The sequence below is a fragment of the Mesoplodon bidens genome (genome assembly GCF_964165515.1).
Source record: "Mesoplodon bidens genome assembly, chromosome: 19".
NCBI lineage: Eukaryota > Metazoa > Chordata > Mammalia > Artiodactyla > Ziphiidae > Mesoplodon > Mesoplodon bidens.
The window spans coordinates 48,749,217-48,776,514 of record NC_138179.1 but is presented as its reverse complement, the minus strand read 5'-3'; the positions used below and the strand labels follow the sequence as shown (position 1 = coordinate 48,776,514).

The 27,298-nt window shown below is 53.3% G+C and overlaps 1 protein-coding gene across 1 annotated transcript; it reads right to left on the bottom strand.

Moving 5' to 3' along the window:
- Positions 1-3,355: 3,355 nt before the first annotated feature.
- WNT9B (Wnt family member 9B) lies at positions 3,356-23,767 on the bottom strand. The gene is made up of 4 exons (XM_081219337.1): positions 23,485-23,767; positions 6,491-6,747; positions 4,735-5,000; positions 3,356-3,856 (listed from the first exon to the last, which is right to left on the bottom strand). Exons 1-4 carry the CDS (start codon positions 23,562-23,564, stop codon positions 3,383-3,385), a joined length of 1,077 nt encoding a protein of 358 aa, XP_081075463.1. The 5' UTR covers positions 23,565-23,767; the 3' UTR covers positions 3,356-3,382.
- Positions 23,768-27,298: the final 3,531 nt, after the last annotated feature.

Sequence of the window (27,298 nt, the reverse complement as noted above, 5' to 3'; positions counted from 1 at the left end):
ATAAAGCGAGACAAAATAGGTACAAATAGTTGACACATGGTTTATTGGTTTATTGTCTCTCTCTCTCCCACTAGAGTGGCAGCCCCACGAGGCAGGGACTTGGTCGCCTTCACTGCTGCACCCCAGCACCCGGGGTGGTGGCTGGCCCTCAGCAGGAGCTCCCTAAACCATCGCTGACTGAATGGATGAACAGAACAGGTGCTCGATATACAATATCTCTGGCTGTGATTCTAAAATGTGCTGAGACAAAAGCGTTTGAAGTTCATCATTGCTGAGAAAGGAAATTCTGGGAAGCAAGAAATAATCTTCAGGGCTGGCATGGGTGTCTGTGTCGCTCTGTCAGCCAGTGGAGGACACCAGGGAAGCTGGGCTTATCTGGGTCAGGGGCAGACATGATGTGCCCACAAGAGCCAGGCAGCAGCATGCACGAGTGAGGTGGGAGGTACGTGGCAAACTGGGGAGCCCCCGTGCATCCTGTCTGATAGGGGTCCCTCTCTCTAGCTGACTGTGGCCAAGGTGGGAATGCAGGACCAGTTTGCCAGTGCAGCTGATTTTACAAGAGAAGCCAGAAAGCCAATTGAAAACAAATCATTTTTAAAAGAAAAACACAGATGAGAGCCAACAAAGCCCATCTGTGGGCTGGGAGGGGCCCTGTGTTGTAACCCAACCCTCTCAGGCAGTGTGGGGAGAAGGAAGGAGGGCCCAGTGGTGGGGCCCCTGGCGTGGCCTCTATGGGGTCCTCATCTCTCCAGGCCTCTCAGGCAGTCCCAGCCCCTGAGACACAGGAAATGCTGACATGCTGCTGAGATCCACAAGGCAGGGTTGCACACAGCCAGGGAAGCAGCCGCATCCCTGGGTTCTTGGACTCAGGGTGGATCCAGACTTGGGGCTCCCAGGCTCTGGGTAACTCAGCTCCCATAATCTGGCCCAGGTTAAAGTTCAGTAAATATTCACTGAAAGAACCCCTTCAGTGTGACTTTGAACACAGCCCTCCATCTCTGGGCCGCATCTTGTAAAATGGGCACAGCTATGTAGCCGCACCTACCTCACAGGGATAATGGGGAAATCAAGGGAGATTAAAGGGACAAAAGTGTTTCCAAAGATCAAAAGTGCTTTACAAATGCGAAGTGTGGTCGTCCTTGTCATCATTATTACCATGAGCAAGACAAGTTTTGCCAGAGCAGAAGAGGGGGCCTGGGACCCAGAAGAGCAGAGAATTTACAACGACTTTACAAGGAGGATCCGGATCAAGCCCATCAGAGCTCTTGTGCAGAGGGGATGCTGCTCACTAGCTCTGGGACAGACCCGGTCAAGGGACACGGAGCCCACAAGACCTTCTCCCAGGCCACCTGATGTCCAGCTGAGTGGGCGCCCCTGTCAGGGCAGCTGCATCTCCCCAGATAGACGGCTTCCAGCAGAATACACAAGCCCCAGAGCAGCTGCCCATAAAATATAGAAACTATATAAATAACATAAATATTTTCTCATATATCTTAGCTATATAAATTATTCTCTGTTGCCCTAAAAACTATATATGCGAGGTAGACAAAAAAAATACCCTGTGAGTGTTTCCCTTAAAGCTGTAGAAGGAGAGGTCAGTGGTCACTGGTCCCAGGGGCCCCAGCAGGGCTGAGGTGGACCCTTGGGGGCAATTGGAAGAGAAAGGGGTGGGAACAGGGAAGTAGAAGAGGGGAGAGGGCTGCACAGGGAAGACCTCACAGGCCGAGGGGCCCTCAGAGCCTGACCCGTGTCCTTGGCCTGGTCAGTGTTCGTGGCCGACTGTGGCCACAGTCCCTCAGAGGCTACCCTTTATCTTCCTGCCACCCCGGCACTGCCAGCCATGGACTTGGGATGCAGAGGGCATGTTGGTGGACTGGGTGCCCTGTTCCTGCTGCCTTATGCCTAGGGCTGAGCCAGGGTGGAGGCAGAGTTGGGGTCTCAGAGGAGGAGGATGGAGCAGGCTGGCAGAGAGAAAGTCTCCTTGCGGTTGGGGAGCGGAAGAAACTAGGGAAACAGTCCTCTGTCCTTTTTCTCTTCCTGCCAAGATGTGGGCCAGCTGCTTGGGTCAGCAAAGTCACTCTCGGGAGGGGCCTCAGGTCAATTTGGCTTCTCATCAGAGCCTCTGCAGCCAAAGATCCTTCCAGCATCCCTCCGGAGGCTGCCTGATCCACCGAAGACGGGGCAGCCTCTCCTCACCCTTGGAGATCACGGGGAGCCCCGGGGGCTTCTTCCTGGGCCTTGCACAGACGGTTTCTCAGCATTCGGCTGATTCTGAAGAGTTTCCTGTCTCAGCAAAGGGTCAGCAACTCTGGGTTCCGGGAGAAAGGAAGCTGACAGAGGGCGCGGCCGGGCCAGCAAAGCAGCCAAGGGCGTCCCGAAGGAGGTCACTTCCTCCCAGCTGGCATCGGGCTCTGCTCTGGGAAAGCACACAGCTTCCAGCAAAGTGACCCCTGCAGGGTCTTGATCCTGAGCCAGAGAGGTGTATGTCACTGAATGAGAGCCCTCAGCCTGGCAGGTCCAAGGGGTGTGCATGCATGTGTGTGGGGAGGTGCCTGTGTGCACCTGTGTGTATGTACCAGCTTCTCTCTTCTCCCTCTCAGGGCCTCAGTAGGCAGCAATGGAAAGGTCCACAGGATCAGAGGGAATTAGCAGTCACTTCTCTTCCTCAGGTAAGAGCCAAAGTGGGGGACCATTAGTAAATGAAGGGGTCCCCCAAGGAGCCAGACTTAGCAAAGACTCTCCCACGCCTATAACACTAGCCCTGGTAAAAATCTTAATTAGATGAGTAGCCGTGAGTGTCCAAACGTGACTGAATCAGAACTCATAAACCAAGTCTTGTGTATCACGAATGCCAGCTGCACTGGGGCCTCAGAGCATAAGTGGACCCCGGTCACACTTACAGCTGGACTGACCCATCCCAGGCAGACTCCAGCCTTTGCTTCTGACTGACCCTGCCTCCCTGAGCCTTCTTGGCCCAGAAGCTCACCTCCCAACATCTTGCTGGCTTTAGGCCACTAATCCCAGGAATCGAGATGGCGGGATGTACCCCCTCTCCTCTCCAAAACCTCAGTCCTGCCCTCCTCTTGGCCTCCCTTGTTTCCCTCCACATCCTTCCCACTCTGCCCTCCCGCTCCAAGTCCTCAACAAGGCTGGGGACCCTTGGGTTCAGGGGTGGGGCTCCCACCTTTCGAGTTGAGGGAGGGGAAGGCTGATGGGACCCAGTGGGGAGAGAAGCACATGTGCACTGGCATGCACATGGGTGAGTGCATGCATGCTGCATGCACCTGCCCAGGGGGGCTGGCTGGACAGCTGGGTGGCCTCAAGGTGGCCCGGTGCCATGCGAGGTCCTGGCAGAGTCCAGCTGGCACACTGGGCAGGGGGCCTAATGCTTACAGGTGTACACAAGCTCCTCTTGCACGCACTGCTGGCACTCCACGTAGCAACACCACTGCACCTGGCAGTGGCAGGAGAAGGCCACCAGGCGGCTCTGGGTGTCATAGCCCCTCCCGCAGCATAGGCTGCTGCAGCTGGCCTCCCGGGAGCACACCCTGCCCGCTGTGCCGGGCGAGTACTTGCTGGGCCGGCAGAAACTGGGTGAGTCCTCCATGTAGACCAGGTCCCCAGGCCGTGGGGCCGGGCCCTTGGTGGAGCTGCCTGCTCTGGCTGGTGCCCACAGCTCCAGGCGGCCTAAGGCCTCATTGGTGGCACTGGACACCTTGACGGCTGAGTCGTGGCGCAGCTTTAACACCTGGCCTGTCTCGCGGAATGGGGAGAGCTGCTTCCAGCAGGTGCGCACGGCGCAGGAGCCCGACACACCATGGCACTTACACGTGGTCCTGAGGCCACTCTTCACGGCCTGCGAGGAGAGGCAGAAGGGAGACGTGGTCAGAGACCCGGGCCCACAGACCCTAGAGCACCAACCCTGGCCGGGGAGCAACAGGAGGATGGGAAAGAGACAGGGGAAGGTCCACGTGGTGGGGGCAGGTAAGACTCTAGCTGGCCCACGTGGCACCTTAGTGCAAACTAGCTCTAGGAGCCCCTTCCTCTGGGCAGAGACGGTCCTCACATCTTGGTGAGAGCAGTGTGGGCTGGATCTTAGCCCCAGCTCCTCCCCTGGCCCGAAGTCCCTGTGGCGCAGAGAGCTTGCACAACTGAACACAGCAGCCCTGGTTTACACAAACTCAGTGATAAGGAAACAGAACACAGAACTCAATTTCTTAAAGAAATGGAGCCCTAGCCTCTCCCAGCTTTCTGGTCCGAGTAGACCTAGATACGTTTTACCCTCCAGCCCTCCCACTACCGTGTGACCTCAGCCAAGTTCCTTCCCCTCTCTGGGCCTCCTCTGTCTTCCCATCTGTAAAATGGAGAAGGGACAGGGGTTGTACCAGATCAGTTTTCAAACTACCTTGGCTTCTAGGACCTCCAGGAAGGCCAGCGCTTGGAATGGAGACCCTTCTCCAAACACGTTTCTGCCTCACCAAGGCCCCATCCTGAGCCAAGCTCCCACCCGCTGCCCAGCCGACAGTGATGCCCAGGATCCTTCCCTACTTTCTGGTACCTGGTAATGGTCCAGAATGGATGCCCAAGGAATGTTGGTTGAAAGGATGAGGTTCATCCCGGGCCGGCTCTGTGTGTGCGCTAGGGGGCAGCGCGGATAATGGCCTCCTAGAGACCTCGCTCCCCAGCCCTGCACTGTGGCTGGGAAAGGCTTGGGTCACCCGGGAACGTACTCACCTTGATGCCCACGTGGGTGTTGTGGGCGTCTACCCGTGCCCGCAGGTCTTTGCTTCCTCTCTTGGGCCCCAGAAAGTTATTCAGGAACTTGGTGCTGTACTTGAGGTTGTCGCCGCACACGCCCCACTGCCAGGCCTGCCGGCTCTCCAGGCCCGGAGAGTCATCACAGGTGCAACGCTCCATGCGCCCGGCGCTGCAGGCCCGGGCCAGAGTGTGCGTGAGGGCAGCCGAGGACACGGCGTACAGGAAGGCCGTCTCCTTGAAACCTGGGCCGGGCCCCGGGGGGATCGGGAGGGAGGAGGAGAGTGAGCTCAGGGGCTGTCTGCTGCCCTCTGAGGCTAGAGTGGGTGGTGGGGCCACTGTGGCGAGCAGGATGAAGGGCCTGTGAACCTGAGGGCACAGCTCAGGGTAGCCTCCCCGTCAGCTGCCCCTTAAACTCAGGATGCAAGTTGCTGTTTAAATGGAACTTCCAATTCCCAAGGGAGTGTGTGCCCAGGTTCTAAGGGTGGCAGGACAGGGGCTGCTCCTTCTACTTAACAGGTGAGAACACAGATGCAGAGAGAAGTGACCTGGGCATCTGGCGAGTGGCGAAGCTCGGTAAAACCACTGATCTTGACTCCAAGCCGGTGTGTGAGCAAGTTGGACCAACCCGTTTCTGAGCCCCTGATCCTCTGAAACATGTTTCCTGTGCTTCCTGATGCCTCTCAATGTCACCCTCTGCTCCCGACTGGGCAGGAGACCCAATGACTGAGTGACCTTGGGTCTCCCGCCTGACTGGTCCCAAACCAACCATCCACCCACTTCCAGGACAATCACAACGCTTGCACAATGGGGTGCAGCCCAGAGCTGGCCTCCCCTGTGAGCTCGCTACCTTCTACCTGCTCTCTGATATACCTGGGGGGCTTGTGACACTGAGGTGGGGGGGCATCAGCTCTGCTCAGACCCTCCCAGCCACGGGGAACAGTTGCCTAAAAGGGGGTGGGCTGCTCTGATCCAGCATCGCTCCCTTTTTTGTCAAAAGCCCATTGATGCTTGGTGATAGTCACAGGATGACCTTTTCCCCCACTTGGGCTGAATGCTTTCTGAGGGAAGATGGGGTCTTTTTCGGCTCCGTATCTGCAGCATCCAGCACAGTGCCTGGCTCACTGAGAGCCTCACCAGATGCTTAGTGAAATGATGGCCACGTGGACACATGGGGCGGGCAGGGAGGGAGGGAGGTAGCGTGGGAATGGAAGGGAGGGAGGGAAGGATGGATTGATGCTTGTGATCAACAAAGAAACAGGTGAGTGAATGAACAAATGAAGTCTGTGGTTGGCCTGTGTCATGTCACTTGGCCAACTATTAACTGCCATCCCTCCTTATCTGCTCTCATCCCTTTGTGAGTGTGAGTGTGTGTGTGCCGTGTGTGTGTGTGTAGGAGGCTGAGGGAAGGGGCTGGGGGACCACCCGTCTCATCTGTGGGCTCCTCCAGGAGTGGGTTGTGCTCCTTCTCTCCTCTCTTGTGTCCTCCTTGCTCCCCTGCCCCCGCCAAGCAGGGAAAAGCTGGGCCTCATTAACTCCAGGACCCCTCTTACTCAGGACTGTGCTGGGTTCGTAAGGGCAACGTGGTCTTGGGAACGTTGGAGTGGGAAAGGCAGCCTCCTCCTCCCCCACCTTCCTCCCCCAAGCCCTCCTCCCCCAGCCCTCCTCCCTCCCAGCCCTCCTCCCCCCAGCCCTCCTCCTCCCCAGCCCTCCTCCTCCCAGCCCGCCTCCCTACCTCTCTTGAGCAGCCCCGTCCTCCCCTCTAGGCTGCAGTTCCAGCGCTCATGCCGGAACTGAAACTGGCACTCGAGCAGGCTGAGGTGTGCGGCATCCTGCAGGGTCTCAGCCAGGCCTGGCTCCCGCCGGCAGAGCTGCTTCTGCCGGCGGGACAGCTTCAGGAGGTCACACTGCTTCAGGTGGGCCCCACCCTGTGCTGGGGCAGGGGCGGTGCCCAGACCCGGGAAGGGTGTCAGGACCTCCCGCCCAGTCAGGCTAGAGGGGGCAAGAGAGAAGGGAGACCAGTGACCCTTGTGTCGTGACAAGGGAGGAGGAAGGATGACAATCCCTAAGAATGTGGGGCAGGTGAGCAGAAGGGCCTTCCTGGGGGCTGCACTGTTAGCCCTTCTAGGAGGGAGGCTGGCCCCATGGGGTCATGCCCCCATCTTACAGAGTAGGAAACCAAGGTGCTTATAACAAGAACTGGTGCAAGATCTCAAACCCGAGTTTTCCAGAAGCCAAAGTCTCTGCTCTTCTTACCCACATTATTTCCCAAACTTGTCCAACCAGAAAAATCATCTGAGGTACTTACTAAAAATACAGATGCCCAGGATCTATACTTAGCAATTCTGCTTCTCTTGGTCTGGAATAAGACCTGGGAATCTGTATCTTTTCCACATTCCCTGGGCAGCTTTGAGGATCAGGGCAGTTCGGGAAATATTGCCCATAGCATTGGCTGCTGCCTGGCTTGCACGTTCCTAAGAGGGGCAGGCAGAGGGAAGTCGACATTAAGAAGACGTCCAGCCAATTTCTCTCCCTTACATTAGGTTGCTGCCCAAGTAATGCCATGCCAACCTAACGTGTTTCCATAATCTCCAGAGAGATCTTTAACCATCTGGCCACTCCATGCCTGTTAAAAAAAGATACTTAGGGAATACCTGAATGGATGGAAAGGTGGAAGGATGGAGAGATGAAGGGAGGAAGGAAGGATGGGTGGATGGACTGACAGGTGGATGAAGAGGAAGGAAGTATATTTTCATCAGGCCACCAGCTCCAGACTCTTTGCTCTACTATATCTGAAGTCCGTGGATGCTGCAGTCAGGCTGCCACGCTCCAGTGGCCCGTCACTTCCTAGCTGTGTAACCTAGAAGCACTGATTTTCTCCTCTGGAAAATGGAAGTGTGATCCTCGCTACCTCCTGGGGCTGCTGGGAGGATTATTTGAAAAGTTACTAACCACAGGGCCTGGGACTTGCTGTTTCACTTTCCTCCTAGCTGGAGTTTCTCAAAACTCTTTCTTCTTGCAAGATGCTTTACTCTCTAACCTGGGCAGAGTCTTCCCTTTGTACAGATAAGGAAACAAAGGTTTTACAAAGAGGCAGTGACTAACTTGAGTCTTACAGCAGATCAGCAACAAGGTGGGGACTACAGTGATTTTTTTTTTCTTTTGGCTGTGCCCCGTGGCATCTTAGTTCCCCGAACAGGGATCGAACCCATGACCTCTGCAGTGGAAGCTCGGAGTCTTAACCACCGGAGTGCCAGGGAAGTCCCAAGGTGAGTACTACAAATAGAGCTCACCTTCCCTCTGCCCAGAAGTGGTCCATGAGATGTTTCTCCCAGTTCAAAATATATGCTGTCCTGTACCCTGGTGGCCCTCGGAGTGGGTGAAATATACATCATTCTGGCACCCAGGCTGGAGGAAGCAGCCCCTTTCTGGAATTTGCTGGCCTTGTGGCCGTGGTAAAAGATCAAAGGTGGAACCAGGTGATGGCTCTTAAAGCTCCTGCTTGGATGTGGCGCTTGTCACTTGTGTGGCCAGGTCTGGGCTGCACCCCATAGTGCTCAAGTGCCACCAGCCAAGGCAAGCCCTGTGGCCAAGCCCTGAGTGGTCAGAGAGGCCCACATCCCACAGAGCCAAGGGCACGGCTCTCCTGTTTGGAGCCACCTGCCCCAGCCAGGACATCTGGCTGGGTGCCACACCTTCCCCGTCTACCCCAGGGAGGGTGTGGGTCCTGGCCAGGTCCCAGGTGCCCCCAGAAAGTGCCCGTAGATCCCAAATCCATCAGGTGCAGCCAACCCAGTGTGGAGCAAATCTCGGAAACCCCCGAGCAGAGACAGATGCTATCGGGCTCCTCCTGGCCCAGCCTGGCCCTGGGCTCCCCTCCCAGACAGGGTGAGGGCAGGGACCCGTTAATCATTAATCTGGGGGCAAATGGGTAAATTTCCAGTCCACCAGGTCTACACCCAAACCCCTCCCTGCAGTCTGGCAGGAAACCCTTAGAGCTTGACCCTTGGCAGGTCCAGAGCAGAACCCAATGTCAACTCCAGCCCAGGAGACCCCACCCTGACTGGCTTCCGGTGTGGAGGGCAGCTTGGGGGCTGCAGGAGCAAAGGGCACAGCAGCCATCTAGCCCCTCAAATGTCTTCCTCCCCACACCGGGGGCTGGTGTGAGGGGCAACTTCTGTTCACGCAGTTCTTGTGTTTCAGAAGTTGGCACCTCCCTTGTAGTAGTGATTGACAGATGAGAGAATGAACAGGGAATTAGGGGAATTTTGGCCGACAGGACTGCAGATCTTTCAAGGCCTGTGTCAAATTCCATTATAAGAACAATAGCTATTATTTTTATATCATTATAGCTATATTATATGTTATATAATATATAATTTATATTCTATTATATAATATTATCTACCATGTTGTTTTTTTTTTTTTGACCATGCCACGTGGCTTATGGGGTCTTAATCCCCTTACCAGGGATTGAACCCAGGTCCAGCAGTGAAAGTGCCGAGTCTTAACCACGGGACCACCAGGGAATTCCCTTATCTACCACATTTTGAGTGCTTATTACTAAGACCTTTAAATTACTCTTTCAGACACCTGTTGGGTTGGCTGCCTACCTGTTCCTTCTATCTACGTGGTTACCCTATTGGCCATTTTATACCAAATGATCTTGCTGCTCTGGCCTGCTGATTGGACCACTGAGGACCACATGACCCAGGCTGGGCCAACCAGTTCTTTCTCTGGGAATTTGGAATTTGACTTAAGAGAGCATACATTTGCTTTCTCTCTTTCTTTGACTTAGGAGTGCATACAGTTGTCTTCTCTTTCTTTGGGCTTGTCACTCAAGAGATAGAAAGCTGGTCCAAAGAGAGAGAAAAAGAATGAACCAAACCCATGGAGAGGAACAGAGGTGAAAATGGGAGGGAGAATTTGGGGAGCTTTTCAGCCCCTGGCCCCAGAGTCTCCCTGTGGTCATCTCTGTTCTTACTTGAGACACTCCTATCTGTAGAACAATGTCAAGGCTGAGAGTCAGTTTGTCTAATTAAGGGTGCCGTCCCTGATCACCACCTTCCGACAGCTGTGGAGTACCAGCACACCCTACGCTGCACTTGTGAGCCAGGCTCGGCAAACACCTTTTCCCCCCATCAACAGGCCACTGTTTTTTTAATTTCGTGTAATAGACCCTGTGATTGATGGCCCCAGGAGTCCAGTATAAAGTCGGTTAATTTTATTAGCAGTAATGACACTTAGTAGCGATTAATGGTCAGGAAAGGCAGCCAACCGCACAGGAGCTTCAGGCCATACTGGGCCCTGGTCTGCCCAGGGCTGCTCTCAAAAAAGGCCCCCTCACACTGCCTCAGGGGCCCCCATAGGACCTAGGAAGACAACTGAGAGACATACCAGTACCCAGTTTCCCTTTTATTTGTTTTCTATGTTGCAGTTTGGGACCATTTTTTCTTTGAAGAAATAGTGCCAGGACATCAAACTTAAGAAAATACCTCAACTGATTTCCTTAAACAGTGCTAGTAAATGCTCTGACACATGCCCTATGGATGCCATGGCATCTGCTAGAGACGGTTTCTTCTTGAATCTCAGAAGAATTCTAGGTGTTGCAGGTTCCAATCTGTTCCGGGGTCCCTGGGCATGATCCGTTCCCATTGAAGAAATCATTCTATCGGGCACTCCAAGCCTGAGAACCCCACCCACCAAGCCCTTCGGCAAAAATCTCTACATGTTAGTTGCATCTTGAGGGTAAGATGTACAACCAGAGAAGATCGAGTGAGCTTTGTTGAGTCTAAGGAATCCAGACAAAATCTGGGGTTTTAATGAAGACACCTCCCCATGGTCAGGTCGGATGCTATCAGTCAAGCAAGCGAGCAGTGGTCTGGACTGAAGAGCATAGGACAAATAATCTGCAAACTTACTGATTACCCTTCTGGGCTGAGGGATAAGAGCACCTTCAGGCCCCTGCCTGACTCAAGTGCCCCTGAGCCACCTGGGACCAACCCTTCCCCATCAGTTGCACCTGCTTTGGCCCAGCTGGTCTGTCTCCCCCATTCCTGTTTCCTGTCGGGCTCTCCCAGATTGACTTCCAGCCTCTTTTGTCCCATTAGGAAAGCAACCACCCCACGTGACCAGCTCCGTTCTCCTCCCTTCTTTGCCCCCAGCCTGTGCCCCTCCGTCCTTTGCACCCTCAGCTCATGGCCCTTGGTGGTCAGGTCGATAAGACTGGAAGCCCCCACCCCCACACAGTGAGATGCCTTTGGCTTTGACCCCAGAGCCTCCCCAGCCACTTCCCAGGCCACCACATCTCCCTCCAAAGTGGGAAAAGTCAAGGGTGCCCCTCCGGACTTCATCTCACATCCCACCCCCCAACCAGTCCTCCTCCGTCCATGCCTGGTCTTTCCCGCCCGTGCCTTCTTTCACCCTGCGCAAGGCTCACCCCATCCACAGTTTTGGCTAAAGCTGCCCCATCTGGGATGACCTTGAAGGAAGCAAAAGTAGGTTCTCTCAGGCTTTGGGGAAGCCTCCCAGGAGACTGCTTTGGTCTATCGTCAACAGGACCTCAGGGACCAGCGAACCCCTGAGCAGAACTAGAGTTCACCCTGGAATGATCACCCGCCACTTGCTAGAGTGTGGGGACCAAAGGACCTCAGGCCCCCAAGGCTGTTCTGGCCTGGGTAGTCTGGTCCCAGGTCTGCGCTCACTCACTGGTGACCCCAGGGATGTCCACTCACCCCCTGAGCTCACTCTATCTAACAAATACGCCTTGACTAGTAGGAGAGCATGACTGGAGACAGACTGCCTCAGTTCAAATCCCACCTCTGCCGCTTACTAGCTGTTCTACCTTGGGCAAGGCATTTCACCTCTCTGTGCCTGATCTGTGAAATGCAGATAATCACAGGACCTATTTCACATGGTTATTGTGAGGATTAAATGAATTAACATCTGTAGAGCTCTTAGAACAGTATCTGGCACACAGTAAGCTCCAGGTAAGTGTCATTCTTAAGCATCTACTATGTGCCAGGTGCTGTGCTGGGTGCTGGGACACACACTCATAACCTCAAGGAGCTCACAGTCTGGAGGGAACTTGGCTGGATTCAGAGCACTGCAAACTCTCCCCAGACCCCAAGGGGCAGGGAAGGAGAAGGCTCTGAACCAGCCCAAGTCCCAGAGGAACAATAGCTGCTCAGGAACCCGGATCAGATCTACTAACACCATCTGGGTAAGAAGCTGACCTCAGCCAGTCCCCTTCTGCCTGTAGTGGGAGGCCCGGGGTGGAGAGGGGGCTAAAGGAAGCTCTTGGGAGGTCTCTGGAGAAGGCCCGGCAGGTGTAGGGCACTTCCCATCACCTGGGGGTGCCCAGGCTCTGTTCTCCCACCCCCACCCCCACCCCCATCCCTGTTTCTGCTCGAGAGGGTCTGATGGTTCCAGAGGAGACCGCCCCCGGGATGTGGGTGGGTGAGCGGGTGGGTGGCACAGGACAAGACTGGCGGTTCCCAGGACACCAGGTAATGCCAGCCTGTCTGGACATTTAGCTGGAGGGACCAGGAGCTTTTCCTGGCACCAGGGCTGGTGCCAACTGCAGGCAGCTACCTGGGAACCAGGAAAGCCTTGCCCTGCCTGGGGCATTGGCCTCGGCCCCGCAAAACCCTGTTAGATGCGCCGATAACAGGCTTCCTCCGCCGCAGGGCCATTTGCATGGTAAGTGCGCCTTTCGTGCTTTCCTCTCGAATATCTCAGCCCACCCCTCCCGCCCTCACTAAATCCCCTACACACACACACACACTCACACTCACACTCACACTCACACTCCCCACCCCCACCTGCCCTCTCCAGTCCCCCCCTCTTCGCAGCAGGGGAGAGTTAGTGAGTCCAGTGTCTGGCCCAGGAAGAGAGGGCACATGGCTCCGGGTAGTGCTTCTTCAGCGAGGGGGCCCCTCCACACCCCTGCCTCCTCTCCCCTCCTCCCACCATCTGAGGGGCCCCGAGGTTTACACTGCTGAGAAGCACATCCCTCTCCCCATCCTTCAGACTCCTCTCTCCTTGACAAGACTCACCGTCACCTCATACCTCCTCCATGAGGATGCCCTTCGTGAGCAGCCTTAATGGCAAATTTGGCAGGTACCGGTTCCCACTTTTCCTCCAACTCCCCTCTCCTATCCTTTCACTCACTCTTTTATTTAACTATCAATCCTGGTCTTCCCTGGTGGCGCAGTGGTTGAGAGTCCGCCTGCCGATGCAGGGGACACGGGTTCGTGCCCCGGTCCGGGAAGATCCCACATGCCGCGGAGCGGCTGGGCCCGTGAGCCATGGCCGCTGAGCCTGCATGGACGGAGCCTGTGCTCCGCAACGGGAGAGGCCACAACAGTGAGAGGCCCACATACCGCAAAACAAACAAACAAACAAACAAATGTCAATATTGAGCATCAGCTTCAGGCCACAGAAGACCGGAACAAACCAGACTGCTCACTACATCCCTGTCTGGGTCTCAGCCTCCCTTTCCTCCCCACCTCTTAGCCTCAGAACCCACCTTGAGGACTGAATCAGCACACCTCCCTGCCCCCCACCAGTCCACCCCTGGCTTAGAGAGAAAAGAGACTGGCCCAGCTGTGGGCTTTATCTCTCCGAGAACAGCTCCACTTCCTGTTTTGCAGCCGCCTGACTGGGCTGCCTGCTGAGGATGGCATCGTGGAGACGGGTGCTCAGGAGCTAAGTGGGCAGCAAGCAGGCCGCCCAACAAGCTTGCTTTGCATCTCAACAATCTCGGGTGTTTAGAGCCTGGCTGGTGCAACATCTGTGGAGGAAATGCTTCCCCCTTCCTCCTCCTGTCTCCCTGCCACTCCACTCAGGCTCAGGCTGAGGCTGAGGAGGGGAAGTCTTTGTCCCTGGCATGGATGAATCAGGTGGCACAGTGGCCATGGAGGGTACCAAAAGTCACTCCTGTGCAAAGGAATCCCTCCCCTTCACAAGTCTGGGATGATAAGCATCTCCCCCACTTCCCTGGCTGGGTCCAAATGTACACCACTTGAATCATTATATTCTAGGGCTGGGGAAACCCTTCAGGATCACCCAGTCCAGATGTTTTGCCCTGATGGCTTCTGGGAGGTACCCCAGAGGCTTCTGCAGTGCAGGCAGGAAGGCAAGAGGTTTGCCAAGTATGCACGTCTCTGCTTTGATCTGTCTGGTGCCCTGGAAGTTCATGTAAGACTTTTGTCCAAGATGACCCACTGACTTAGTGGCAGGGCTGGGACTGCACCCCGGGTCTCCCGATTGCTTCCATCAAGATTGGCGGTCTCTGCTTTCAGTTTTAATGTAACACTTCAGGGAAGCAAAAGCAACCTTCACCATAGTAAATGTCTAGGGTGATCGGAACGCAAGACTGGTAGGATTGAAGGGAAGGAAGACTGGTCAGGACTCCTCTGGCCCCCTGAGCAGCTGAAGGGAGAGAGGACCCTGGCCTAAAACTCAGTTTCTTTTCAGCCAAGAGTCAGAAATAAAGCCTGGAGCAGTGGCCTGCCCATTCATATTGAAGTGTGAGAGTCTGATATAATAATGCCAGTACCTGGGAACATACTTTGCTAGACAGAGGAAGCTCAAAGGAGAGAGTCTGGGATCATGAAGAGAAGAGAGAAAGGGGAAGTCTGGGGTGAGGAAAGGAAGGGGAGGAGAGAAGGGGGGCTGGAAACCTTAAGATAAGCTTCCCCAGCTTCTTGGGTTCACAGGCCCAGCCCTGACCCGGGGAGGAGTCATTTAGGGGACACAGCATGGGGACGGCAGGGAAAGGCAAGTAGTCGCTGAGTCTGTATCATCTTGGGGCAACCAACACCCACACCCAGCTCTGCCCCGACCATGGGATCCTTGCTCATGGGCTGACCAACTTTAGCCAAGTTTTTTTAACCATGGTAAGTTCACCAACTAACCAGCTTGGCAGGCTCTTGGGAGGTCACCCTTATCCCTGTGGACAGGCAGGCTCAGGCTGGGCTGTGGACCCTGGGAGGGCCTGGCCCCTGGTGAATGCCTTGTGTGTGATCACCCTGTGAGGTGGACAATTCCACTGTTTACATATGCTCTAGGAGGAGATGTCCTATGCTGCAGATTCCATTTGTCCTCCTGCAGGTCCCAGGGATGGTTCATGCCCCTCCACACCCCTCCCCTCAGCCCTAAGGATAGCAGGAACCTCCAGCCTGGTCAAGGAGCCACTTCCTGAATATGCCTAGTGAGGGCCCGAGTGGTCAGGACAGCCCCAGGGTATGGATGGAGTTATAACTGGCTTCCTTGGGAATACAGCAGGGTCTTCCAGAGCAGGACCAGAACAACTTCCCACCTCGGACTCTCCTGGATGCAGAGCCAACCAGGGTTGTAGCAAAGGGCCCCTCCCCTCATGCCAGGCCAGGCTCCTCCTTGTCTTCCTGCCATGGCTAACTCAGTCCAACCTCCATGCCTTTCTTCATGCTGTAATTGCTACCTGGGTTGCCGTTCCCAGTCTAAAAGCCCTCATGGATCCCCTGGACTCTTATAACCACAGCCTTTTTCAACACTTGACTCAAAAATGCAGGGAATGGGAAAGGTGATCCTGAGGCCCTATCCAGCTCTAGTAGCCTAAGATGCTTGTCTGCCTCTTCCAGGAAGTCCTCCTTACTTGCCAGCCCCATCCCACTCTAACCATCCAACTTCTTTGTCTTCTCCCAGTTTTTCGGATGTAGTACCATTAGTTCTGCATGGCTCACTTATTTTCTTCCTCCTCAGGGCTGTATAGACAGTCTCTCCAAGTAGGCTGTGACCCCCTTGGCAGAGGTCCTGGTTTCTCATCCCCTGAGGCACCCCCATCCCCAAGCCAGGCACCTGCTGACTGGATACATCCCTCTGGTGTTAACGCCAGGCAGAGTATAGCTCCAGGCTCTCCCTCAGTCCCCTCCACCCCCAGGTCCAAACCACTGGCCTCCCTGCCGTCTCACTCCCAGGCTGCAGGGTTTACCTAATATCCCCCATCCCCACCACCACAGCTTCCCAAGCTCAAGCCTCGAAGGCTCTGGAAGGGCATGGCTCTGGAGGGGTGTGACTCTGGAGAAGCTTCCCTGTGGCCACGCCTGCCCCAGCCCTCAAACTGGGATCTGGACCGACCCAGATCTCAGGGCAGTCTGGCCTCGGTCAGTCAGACCCTGACTCCTCCGACCAGCTCAGCCCCTGTGGGGACAGGGAGAGCCAGGCTGCTTTCCTCTGCACCCCAGTTTCTGGGGACAAGCTGTGCCTGGGCAGCCAGAGCCTCCCTTTGATACACAGTGAGAGCCTGGCCCAGGTCCTTCTTTAAAACTCAATGTACCCAACCTCTCGTGATGACACATGACAGGTTCACAAAATTTTATTCACAATTCTGGACTCCAGAAATCCCCGACAACTACAATTTTGGGGTACAGTTGTGGTGAACTCATATGGCAGCAGGACTTGACCTGAACCAAAGTAAGAATATTTATGGTCTATATTTATCCCAACATGTAGATGTTTTTCTGCAAAAATAATCGTGTCCAATTACTGGGGGCTGCCCTATACCTTGCTAGGGATATTATGTTTTACGTGGTATGTGTATTGTATTATCTTGCTAAAATTTGAAAACTCCTGAAATCTGAAACACATCTGGCCTCAAAGGGATTGTCACTATGGGGAAAGCAGACCTTCTCTGCTCTTGCCCTAAAACTAGTCTCTTTGGAATTTCCAAGACAGACTGAACATGGTTTGATTTTCTTTTGGCCCTTTTTTTTTTTTGCGGTACGCGGGCCTCTCCCTGTTGTGGTCTCTCCCGTTGCGGAGCACAGGCTCCAGACGCGCAGGCTCAGTGGCCATGGCTCACGGGCCCAGCCGCTCCGCGGCATGTGGGATCTTCCCGGACAGGGGCATGAACCCGCATCCCCCGCATCGGCAGGCGGACTCTCAACCACTGCGCCACCAGGGAAGCCCTCTCTTGGCTCTTTGAGACTCTTCACCCTCTCTCTTCAGTCTCTCCAGTGAGAGGGTCTGGGCTTAAGGTGTCTGCCCCACCCCCAGCTCATCTCTGCTGCCCCCAGGATTCCCATGGAAGGCCAGGTGTGGCTGACTTCCGGAGTCTGATGGGGGCTAGTGCCTGCTCTCTGCTTTGCTTCCCATTCCTATGCTGACAGAGGCCAGGTCGTGGCCAAGCAGCATGTGCCTGAGAGGGTCATGCAGAAGAGCAAACATGATGGGGCAGAGAGGGAGGTTCTGGGGGCGAGGAAAGGTCAGGGACTGCCCACCCCGACACTCACTGTGGACCAGGAAGCAATGCTAGGGACCCTGGGTGGAGTCAACCAACAACAGGGCCCCAAGACTTTCACTTAAAGGGCGCTATGCATGAATTGGAGACATGAGCACATAAAAAATTAGGTAACAAACCAAGAGTTGAAGACATGCAGTGCAAGAGATACCTACGACATATGCCAAGTAAGAGATGTAGGCTACGGGGTGGAGGGCTCAGAGGGTCAGAGCTGCCCAGGGGAAGGCAGGCCTCAGCTGGCAGTCAACAGGCGCAGGAGGCAGGGATGAAGAGGTTGGCTGCGGGTTCTGACAGACTAGAATTCAAATCTAGGTGCTGCCCGCCACTGGCTCGGTGACTGTGGGCAGGGCACTTGGCCTCTCTGCGCTTCCCCCCATGCCCCCACTCACCTGTAAATGAGGATAATTCCACCGGCATCTACCTCCTGGGATGTCACAATGGTTAAATGAGATTATGCACATAAAGGGCTGAGTATAGGAAGGATTCAAATTATATAACGACTGGGATAAAGATGAAGAGAGGAAGGAACAGATGTCAAAAAGATACTCCTTAACCTGGGATGCTCTAAGACAGGCCACTAGATTCCCTGGACTCCATACATGTGGAGAGCATTTCAGCACTTTTATATACATAAAACCCTCATAACGACCCTACAAGGTAGGGATTAGCCCATTTTATAGATGGGAAAACTGAGGTCAGAGCAGTTAACTGACTTGCTCTGGGTCACAGTTAGTAAGTGGTTGGCTGGAGGATTTGAACTCGATCTGTGTGATTCCAAGTCCAGCGTTCCTTACACTATGGCAGGGCGTTAGGCTGGCTCCCATCCTGCTCAGGCTGATGCCAGGGAGGGTGAGGGTCTCCCTCACAGCACCTGGCCCACCTCCTCCTGAGCCCAACTTCTACCTGAGCACACAAGCCTAAAGGCACCAGGACCTCTCTTCCTTAGGAGATTCCAGTCCAGGTGTCCCCCCGACCCCTTGCTTCTCTCTCTTCTCTTTCCTCCCCACTCAGCCTCAGAAACTCCACCACCGTCCATTGAGGAGGCTGGTTTGACCCCAGCTCTAGAGCCCAGCTCCTCACGGGTTACAGCTGAGCCCAGAGAGAAGCCAGCCTAAATTCCTTCCCCCAATACAATGATTCTTATCAGTGATGTTTGGCTTGCAATCTACCACCCCAAAGCAGTAAAATTTCTTTTACCCTTTTTTCCCTCCAACCGTGTTTTTCTCAGGACCCAGTCAATTCCTAAAACTGTTTTTAAAAAAACATCCAAATACATAAAACACTTAGGAATAATTTCTTAAATGTTTGCAAGACCTATACACTGAAAATTATAAAACATTGCTGAAAGAAACCTTAAAAGCCCCCAAAAGAGAGAGATGGGCGGTTTATAAACCTGAAGACTCAATATTGTTAGAATATCAATCATCTATAAATTGATTTATAGATGCAGTGCAATCCCAATCAAAATCCCAGCAGTCCTTCCTGCAGATATTGACAAGTTGATACTAAAATTTATGTGGAAATACAAAGGATCTAGAGTAGCCAAAACAATTTTGAAAAAGAAGGACGGAACTTATAGTACTTGGTTTCAAGACTTACCATACAGCTACAGTAATCAGGACTGTGGTATTGGCCTAAAGATACACTTATGGAATAGAATAGAGACTCCAGAAATAAGCCCTCATATATTGATTGGGTCAATTAATTTGCAACAAAGATGACGATGAAAAAAGGATCATCTTTTTGACAAATGGTGCTGGAACAAGTGGATATCTACGTGGAAAACAATAAACTTCAACCCTTACCTCACATCATCCACACAAATTAACCCCAAAAGAATCATAGACCCAAGTGTAAAAGCTAAAACTATGAAGTTTCTAGAAGAAAACATAGGAGGAAATCTTTGCAGCCTCTAATAGGCAGAGATTTCTTGGATGAGACACGCAAAAAGCACAAACCATACAAGAAAAAGTTCAAAAGTTGTACTTCATCACAATTAAAATCTTCTGTTCTTCATAAGATAACAATAAGAAAATGAAAAGGCAAGCTACAGACAGGGAAAAAATATTGCCAATACTTTCTGACAAAGGACTTATATCCAAACATGTAAAGAACTCTTACAACTCAATAAGACAAATAACCCAATGAAAAAGACATTCAAATGACCATATGATCCAAATATCCAGTCCTAGATATGTATTCAAGAGAAATAAAAACATACGTCCACAAAAAGGGATGTACATGAATGTTCATAGCAGCTTTATTTGGAATAGCCCCAAACTGGAAACGATCCAAATGTCCATCAACTGGTGAACGAATAAACAAATTGCAGTACATCCATACAGTGGAATACTACCCAGCAGGAGAAAAGGAATGTGCTACTGATACATGCAACAACATGGATGAATCTCAAAAACATTATTTTGAGCAAAAGAATTCACACACAAAAGGTCATATGATTCCATTTATATGAAATTCTACAATGGGCAAAACTAAAGTGACAGAAAGCAGGGAAGTGGTGACGGGGGGCTGGTGGGAGAGTGTTGACTGCAAAGGAGCACAAGGGATCCTTTGGGATGATGACACTGTTCCATATAGCAATTGTGGTGGTGGTTACGTAGGGTATACATTTGTTAAAACCCAAACCGTACGGTTAGAATACATGCATTTTATTGCATGTAATGTTGATTTGGAAAAAAAAATTAAGGCTGTGTTTTGCTTCTTCACAATGATGACACTCCCACAACCCAAGAAGATGGTTAGAACCCTAGCAACCACCAAGAGTGAACCTGTACTGAGCACTTAGTATGTGCTAGGCACCCTACCAGGCCCTTTCATTCATTGTCTGAATTAAGCCTCACACCAGCCTTTAGGATGGGTATTATCATCACCCAAAGCTCAGACAGGTTAAGACATGTGCCTGGAGTCACACAGCTAGCAAGAGGCAAAACCAAGATTCAAACTAAGTTCTAGATGACTCAAAAGCCTGTGCTTTCATAAACGGATCTGTACCATCCCTAGATAGGAAAGAAACCCAAACAGGGCAGAGGTCACACATTTAAAAAGCACCACCAAAGTCAACTATGATTTTAAAAGCTGCATCCACAGGAACTATTTCTAGATACAAAATTCACTGAGATGACTTAAAGACTGGACTGGATGACAAGGCCTAACATATACCCAGCTCATCACATAATACAGTGAGTGTTCATTTATAAAACACCACAGAACTTAAGATTTGCAGAATTCCCAAGCCATTTGAGCCAAAACATGAGCTCTTGAGTAATGCTAGACTTCCAAGCCAGGACCAGCTGGTTGGGGGACATTAGGACCTCCAGATGCTAAAGACCTTGAAGGTGACTCGATCGTGGGCAACACTGAGAGTGGTCCAGAGCCAGAACAAACCTGGTCCACCTTCCATCCCACTGTCATCGTGCCATCCCTCTGGGAGCCCACCTGATACCTGAGCAGGGCTCAGTGCATCCTATCTCACTGCTGAGGACGGAGGAGAATGCTGTGATCTCACCCATCCCCCTACAGCCAAGAATCTGACAGATTTAACCAAGTAGGGGAGGGGGCAACCCTGTACCTCCTCACCCTCTGCAGCTCCTTTGCAGCTGCAGCTCTCCTGGGTGACCACACAGTATTAGCTCTAGTGGCTAATACTCTCTGTAGAACAAAGAGTCCAGACTGGCGGCAGGACCTGGTTTCTATCCTGCCTCTCCCACTAGCTTTCTGTGCGACATAGCGTGAGTCACTGAAACTTTCTCACCCTCAGTTTCCTTTTGAGAACTATTTACACCCATCCTGTATACCTCAAGAATGGGTCTGAGGATCAGATGGCAGAGGGGCTGAACAAGAAAATTATTTGTAAACTGCAATACTAGTTACGTTATTATTGGCATCACCAGAATTAGGTGCTAGGCTCAAGTAAAAGCATCAGAAGCGGTTGCTGGCTCACTGATTTGGGGACGATGGTTCCTTCATCTGAAAAATAGGAATAATAATACATGACCTGCTTGAAGCAGGGAGTTAGACCAGAGAAACTTTGGGGGTCACTTCCAACTCTAAAGCCTGATTCTATGATTTTAAAAACCCCAAGAAGATTGACCTCACCTGCTCTCCTGATGTCTGAATTTTCTTTTATCAGGATGCCAAAACACTTGATCTTATAATCAGAAATGAGACTTCAGATGCAAATGACCTAGAGCGGGGAGAAGCACATTGGCTTCCTCAGCGAGGATTCAGGCTGCATCCTGTCTGTTCTCTGAGACCAAACACAGAACAGCACAAAGCCCCAGTTTTAGCTTATTCTCTGAACATTTTTCCTCCTCCCCAGACTGGGGTGGTGGTGGCTTGAGTGTGTTTTGCCAGCTCTGTCCAGGGGGGCTCACGACTTGGAAGAGGTTCCCTCTCAGCCCCAACCCATGCCTGATCCACCATCTCCCTTTTCATTTCCAAGACTGCCCCCTTGCTCATGGCCCTCAAATTCTAACCCTGTGCAATGCCACAAACCCCTTTCCCTTCCAACCACACCAGCCTGGGTGGTTCCAGCTTCCTGGAGCCCCTCTCCTCCCATCTCATCTGGCCCTTGCCCCATCCTCAACCTCCAAACCCAAGCAAACACAAGGATTGTGAAAATGAGCTGATATCCAAGAGGATGCAGGCACCATTTGTCCACACCCCTCTCCTGCCCCCACTCTCCATTCCAGCTCAGAAACCCCTGCTGGGGCTGGAATATCAAGACACTGTATCTCCCTAATAATTAGTAGCATTAGTTGAGCATTTACTATGTGCCAGACCCTGTTCTAAGTGCTTTACATGTACTAACTCACATGATCCTCATATGAAATAAGCACTATTATCCTCATTTTAAGGATAAGAAACTGAGGTACAAAAAGGTTAAGTGACTTGGCCAAGAGCACACAGCTAGCAAGCAGATGGATTGGGGATTGAGCCCAGAGTCTGTGCCCTAACCATTTTATCCTGTCTGCTGAGGCAGGAGCAGTGCCTTTTCAAGACTGAAATCATTGGGAAACGAACATGAATGCACAGTGCTCTTGAAGTGGATAGAGAGGCTCAGTCATATCAAGTTTAGCCCCTTCTCTGTACAAAAGGGGACAATGAGGCCAGAGACTAAGTGATCTTCCCAGGTCACCAGCAAGCTGAGCCCTGAGCTAGGGACTGGGCTGACGCCACCCGCTATATATTTCAGGAGCGGCCACTGCCCACAGCCAAGGCATGTTTTAACCAGGGGTCATGACCTGGAAATTAGCCCACAGCCCTTATTCCAGCCTGTGCAGGACCTCTCAGACCCTCTCAGACCCTTATTCGCCCCCTCCCTGCCAGGTCCTTAAGAGCAGTCTCTGGCAGGTCACTTGCTTGGTGGTTTACGTTTTTTGGGTTTTGTTTGTTTGTTTTTGCCTTTGCTGGGGTCAGACTGTAAACCTCACCTTGACTTGGGGTGAGGATCACAAAAGTGCCATGATTTAAAGTAAAAGACTGTATATATTTAGAACAGGCTTTGGGTGGAGGTCAGGAAAGTCCCTTCACACCCACGACCCCATCTCCCACCCCAAGTCCCTGCAATTCAGGGTCCGAGAAGGAGGGACAATTGCCCTGTAACTTGCTCTCCAGACACTGCCCACTCTCACCCATGCTCTCCCCAGTTGTCACCCCCAACTCTGACCCTCCTTTTCCAATCATGTATACCGCCTCCCCTCTTACTCTCTTCGTCATTCTCCTGAGAAATCACCCGACGCCAGGTCTGAGATTTGGTTGGGTTTCCCCCACGGACGGTTCCCTCCCGCTCTCCAGCTGACACTCCCCACGGTCCGCAGGTTCCCCCATCCCTCTTGGATCAGCGCGATCCCCTCCCCCGGCCTCGGTAACACCCCACCCCACCCAGCCAGCCAGCCCTCCGGGTCTCCGCTCTGCGGGGCGAAGGCAGAGGGTCGGGAAGGAGCCCCAGGCAAGGACGGGTGGCTGGTCAGAGCCCAGGATGGGGGCGGACAGGGCACCGAGTGAGGATCCGAGAGGGCATCCGAGAGCGGGAAGGACGCCTTGGACAGGCAGGGACAGGGAGTCCCGGGGAGGACGGGGACAAGGTCCGAAACGCCTGCAGAGTCCGGGAGCTTGGTTGGGGGTCTGAGACCCGGCCGAGTGGGCGGGATGAGGTCTCGGACAGGACGGGGTGAGAAGAGCGGCGGTGCAGGGGACCAGAGCTCGGACGCTAGAAGGTGCGATCCGGGTCCGAGTCGGGGAAGCCAGAGAAGGAGCTCTGGGCGCGAACTCCGACCCCGAGATGGGGCTGGGTACCACCGGGGCTAAGGTCTGAGTTCGAGATCCCGCCGGGGCCGGGGCCAGGGCCAGCGGAAGGGAAAAGTTGGCCTTGCTGCAGCGGGAGGAGGGGAAGGCAGGCGGGCCGGGGCGCGGCGGGCACTGACCCGAAGTAGGCGGCGGCGGCGGCGGCGGGCAGCGCCAGCAGGCAGAGCGCGGCCAGGGCCAGCGCGGGCGGGGGGCGCATGATGCCGGCGGCGCGGCGCCCTGTCGCATCTCCTCGCGCCGCTCAGCGCTAGCAGCGCCGCCACCAGCCGCCCGCGGGGCTTTAAACCCCGGAGGGGCGGAGCGGGCGGGGGGACAGGAGCGGCGCTGGCAGCGCACCCCCGCAGGCGGCGAGCCCCCCGTCTCATTGGCCCCGCCGGCTGGCCCCGCCCCTTCGCGGGTGGGGCCACCGCCCCGGGTCCGCCCCCGCCCCGCCCCCAGCTCCCGCGCCCACCCTCCCCAGGTGAGAGCTCACCTGACGCGGTGCGGGCCTGGGGACGCGGCGGCTGAACATGAAGGTCTCGAGCCGGGAGAGGCGAGGATGGGGGTACGAGCCGGGGACCAGAGAGTTTTTGCCCCTCCGGGCGGGGTGGAGGCACACGCAGGATACCTTCCCCCAAAGAACAAGGGGGCGTAGAAGGAGGGAGGCGCCTGGAGTCTGAGCAGAAGTAGTGTCTCGTCCGCTCTCTAGACGGGCCGGTGCGGGTCCCTCTGCCCAGGCTCCACGACTCCGAAGGCAGGGCCGGCTGTGGATGCAGAGCCGCTCTTCCAGAGCAGGAGAAATGCACGTCTAACGGCAAAGGGAGTCCGGTGCGGGGCGGGGGTGGGGGGTGTCCCTTGGTCAGAGCGGAGTGGGGAGAAAGGAGCCCAGTTTCTAAACAGGAGACTGTCTGTCAGGGAGGATGTCTCAGTGAGCATTTGCTGATGTTCATGGAACAAAAATCCAGATCCTCTGGTCAGTGGGGGCAGGCAGAGCCAGGGTGGGGGTGGGAGAGGAACCTGCTTTCTTCCAAAGAGTGTAGACGCCAGAACTTCTATCAGACAGGATGGAGATGTCCGGTGTTGGGCCACAAAGCTCTGTGCTTTGCTTATTCTTTTTTAAAGTTTAACCCCAATTCCTGCAGCGAAGGTGCAGTGATCAAGGCAGTGCGTGGCACCCATCTAGGAGGAAGACATTCAACAAAAGGCCCAAGCAAGATTTAATATGTTTTTGAGAGTCTTGAACACTGGGTCAAATCAAGCAAAACAAAATAGAACTTGCACTGAATGTCAAGATCTGCATGTAAAGTTTCCAAAAAATCAACCATGCATGCAGAACATCAGGTGACAGTGACCTTGGCTTTGTGGACACAAAGGCGCTGGGAGACTGGTGGGAAGACAGGAGCTGCAATATTAACAGAGGAAGCCCACAGCCATAGTGAGCCTCTCTGGGTTCAGTTCCCCTGTCCAATGAGGGGAGTGATTAGCTAATGAATGATCTTTAACAACTCTGCCAGCGATATCGCATCTCATGGTTCTGTTTATTGAGGCACACAGTCCAGTGTGGTGGGCAGAGACCTGAATTCAAATCATGTAAATTATGAACCTCAGATATGAAATGGGAATGACGATAAATATCTCACAGGATTTTTGTGCAAATAAGAGTGATGCCATGGGAATTCCCTGGAGGTCCAGTGGTTAGGACTCCATGCTTTCACTGCCAAGGGTGCAGGTTCAATCCCTGGTCGGGGAACTAAGATCCTGCAAGCAGCGCGGTGTGGCCAAAAAAGAAAAAAAAAAAAAAAAAAAAAAGAGTGATGCCAAATGCCTAGCAGGTGCTGGCACTCAGTATCAGGGGTTGTTATAACTGCAGGTATGACCAGTGGTGTGCTGCATTGCGGGGTGGGTGGGAGTCTGATTTATATCATTTGCAGATTCCCGTGCTGCAAATATTGCCACCGTGGCTGATTTCAAGCTACCAATGTGGCATCATCCTTGATCTAAGGAGTTAGGAAGAGATTTGCACAGGTGGCTCCACAAGCCAGTCCAAACCAGCTCCAGCACACCACTAGTAAGACCTTGAACCAGGCTCAACGAGGCTCAGAGGAGGGGAGGCCAAGCTGGACCAGTGTGAGTCAGAGAGGAAAAAGAGCCCCCACCAGGCACCAGCCACCCCAATGGGCACCTGAGTTTGGGCAGGTGAGGAGGGAGCTGCCCCAGCTGCCCCTCCTGTCCTCATGCCCATGGGCACCCACCATACACACAAGTACACACAAGCATGCACATGCCTGGAGCGGGGGGTGAGGAGGGGGAGGCACATTCTCCCAAAGTGACACATTTTCAACGTTTCATAGAAGTTACATGTTGACATCTGACAGTTAAAGCTGTGATGCAGGGAAATTGGAAAAAACACCAAAGATTCACTGGGGACATTAGTGGTTGGATGGTGAGATACACATGGAAATATCCAGAAGGAAGTTCTTTTTAAAAAAATTTTATTTTAAGTATAGTTGATCTACAATGTTGTGTTAATTTCTACTGTACATACAGCAAAGTGATTCAGTTATACGTATATATACATTATTTTGCATATTCTTTTCCATTATGGTTTATCACAGGTTATTGAAATAGTTCCCCATGCTATACAATAGGACCTTGTTGTTCATCCATTCTATATGTAATAGTTTGCACCTGCTAATCCCAAACTCTGAAGGAAGTTCTTGAGCCTCCACCAGCCAATGGTGCGAACCCCACCCTTGGGTCCAGCATGTCTCACTGAAGCCTCAAGCCTCCTGAGAGGTTAGGGCAATCATTATTCCCATTGCACAGATGAGTTAACTGAAGCTCAGGAAGATTAAGTATCTGGTGCTTGTGGCCCAGCTGTAAGTAGTGGAAGCAAGAGTTAAGTCCAGCCCCAGTGGGTCTGTCACATTGCTTGTCACTCATGATTGGCCACGGCTGGCTGAGGGCCACCCAGGCATAGCCTGACTCCCAGTGGCCTTTGCATAATTCATCCTTACAGAGCATCATGTACCTCCTAAGTGCCAATCATCATTAAGGGGCTCTAGTCTTGAGGAGGAGATGATGGTGAAAACAGATTATCTCCACAGTTGTGATATTGTGGGACCCCTGAGGAAGGACACAAGGATCAGCCCTCAGGACTTACAGCCTGGGCCATAATGATTTGTTCCTCACACCTCTCCCTCTGCCCCGTGAGCTCCTCAATGGGGGGTTGGGGGGAGGTGGGGGAGGGTGAGTTTTACCTCTTTCTGTATCTCCAGGGCCTGACACAGGGCCTAGCCCTTAGTATGTACTCAGGTAATGTGTGTGGACGTCAGCTTGTAACTTAGGTCTATGGCCTTTTTATGGGGCTGCAGAGATAGAAAGTGTTATTCTGACACAATGCATGCTCACAGAAACATCCCCTCCCATGCCCAGACAAATGCTCCATCTCACACACACACACACACACACACACACACACACACCTTGACACTCTACAACACAAGTCCAGGCATTCAGTGACACACAGACTCCCCCATACCTCCCCCGTGGCTGTCTAAATTCCTAGGCAGACCCACAGCTGCTCCCGGACCTACACGTTCACACAGGTATGCAAGAGAAGCATTCTTAGACATCCACATGCAGCTACCTGTCTCCAAGAACCAGCCCAAGGCAGCCACGGCTTGGGGATGGAGTTCTCCTGGCCTCCTGCGCACGCAAGCGCACATACACACACACCATGGAGGTCACAAATGAGTGATCTGAAAGGCTTGTGTAGGCTGTATCAAATCCAGCTCCAGGCCTCTTCATCCTCCCCACAAACCTGCCCCCAGACCAGGCCACCCTGCCTGAAGCAAACCCCCAGGAGCCATTCATCCTTGTCTGGCCCTAGGTCTCCCAGAGCTCCAAAGTCAAGCCCAGGCCCCAGGCAGAGCCCGGCACTCACATGATCCT

Coding starts and splice junctions, on each gene's coding strand:
- WNT9B (XM_081219337.1), bottom strand. CDS start 23,564: ATGCGCCCCCCGCCCGCGCTGGCCCTGGCCGCGCTCTGCCTGCTGGCG. Junction 5,001..6,490: donor GACGGGGCTGCTCAAGAGAG/GTAGGGAGGCGG, acceptor GGCCCGGCCCAG/GTTTCAAGGAGACGGCCTTC. Junction 3,857..4,734: donor ACACCCACGTGGGCATCAAG/GTGAGTACGTTC, acceptor CTCTCCTCGCAG/GCCGTGAAGAGTGGCCTCAG.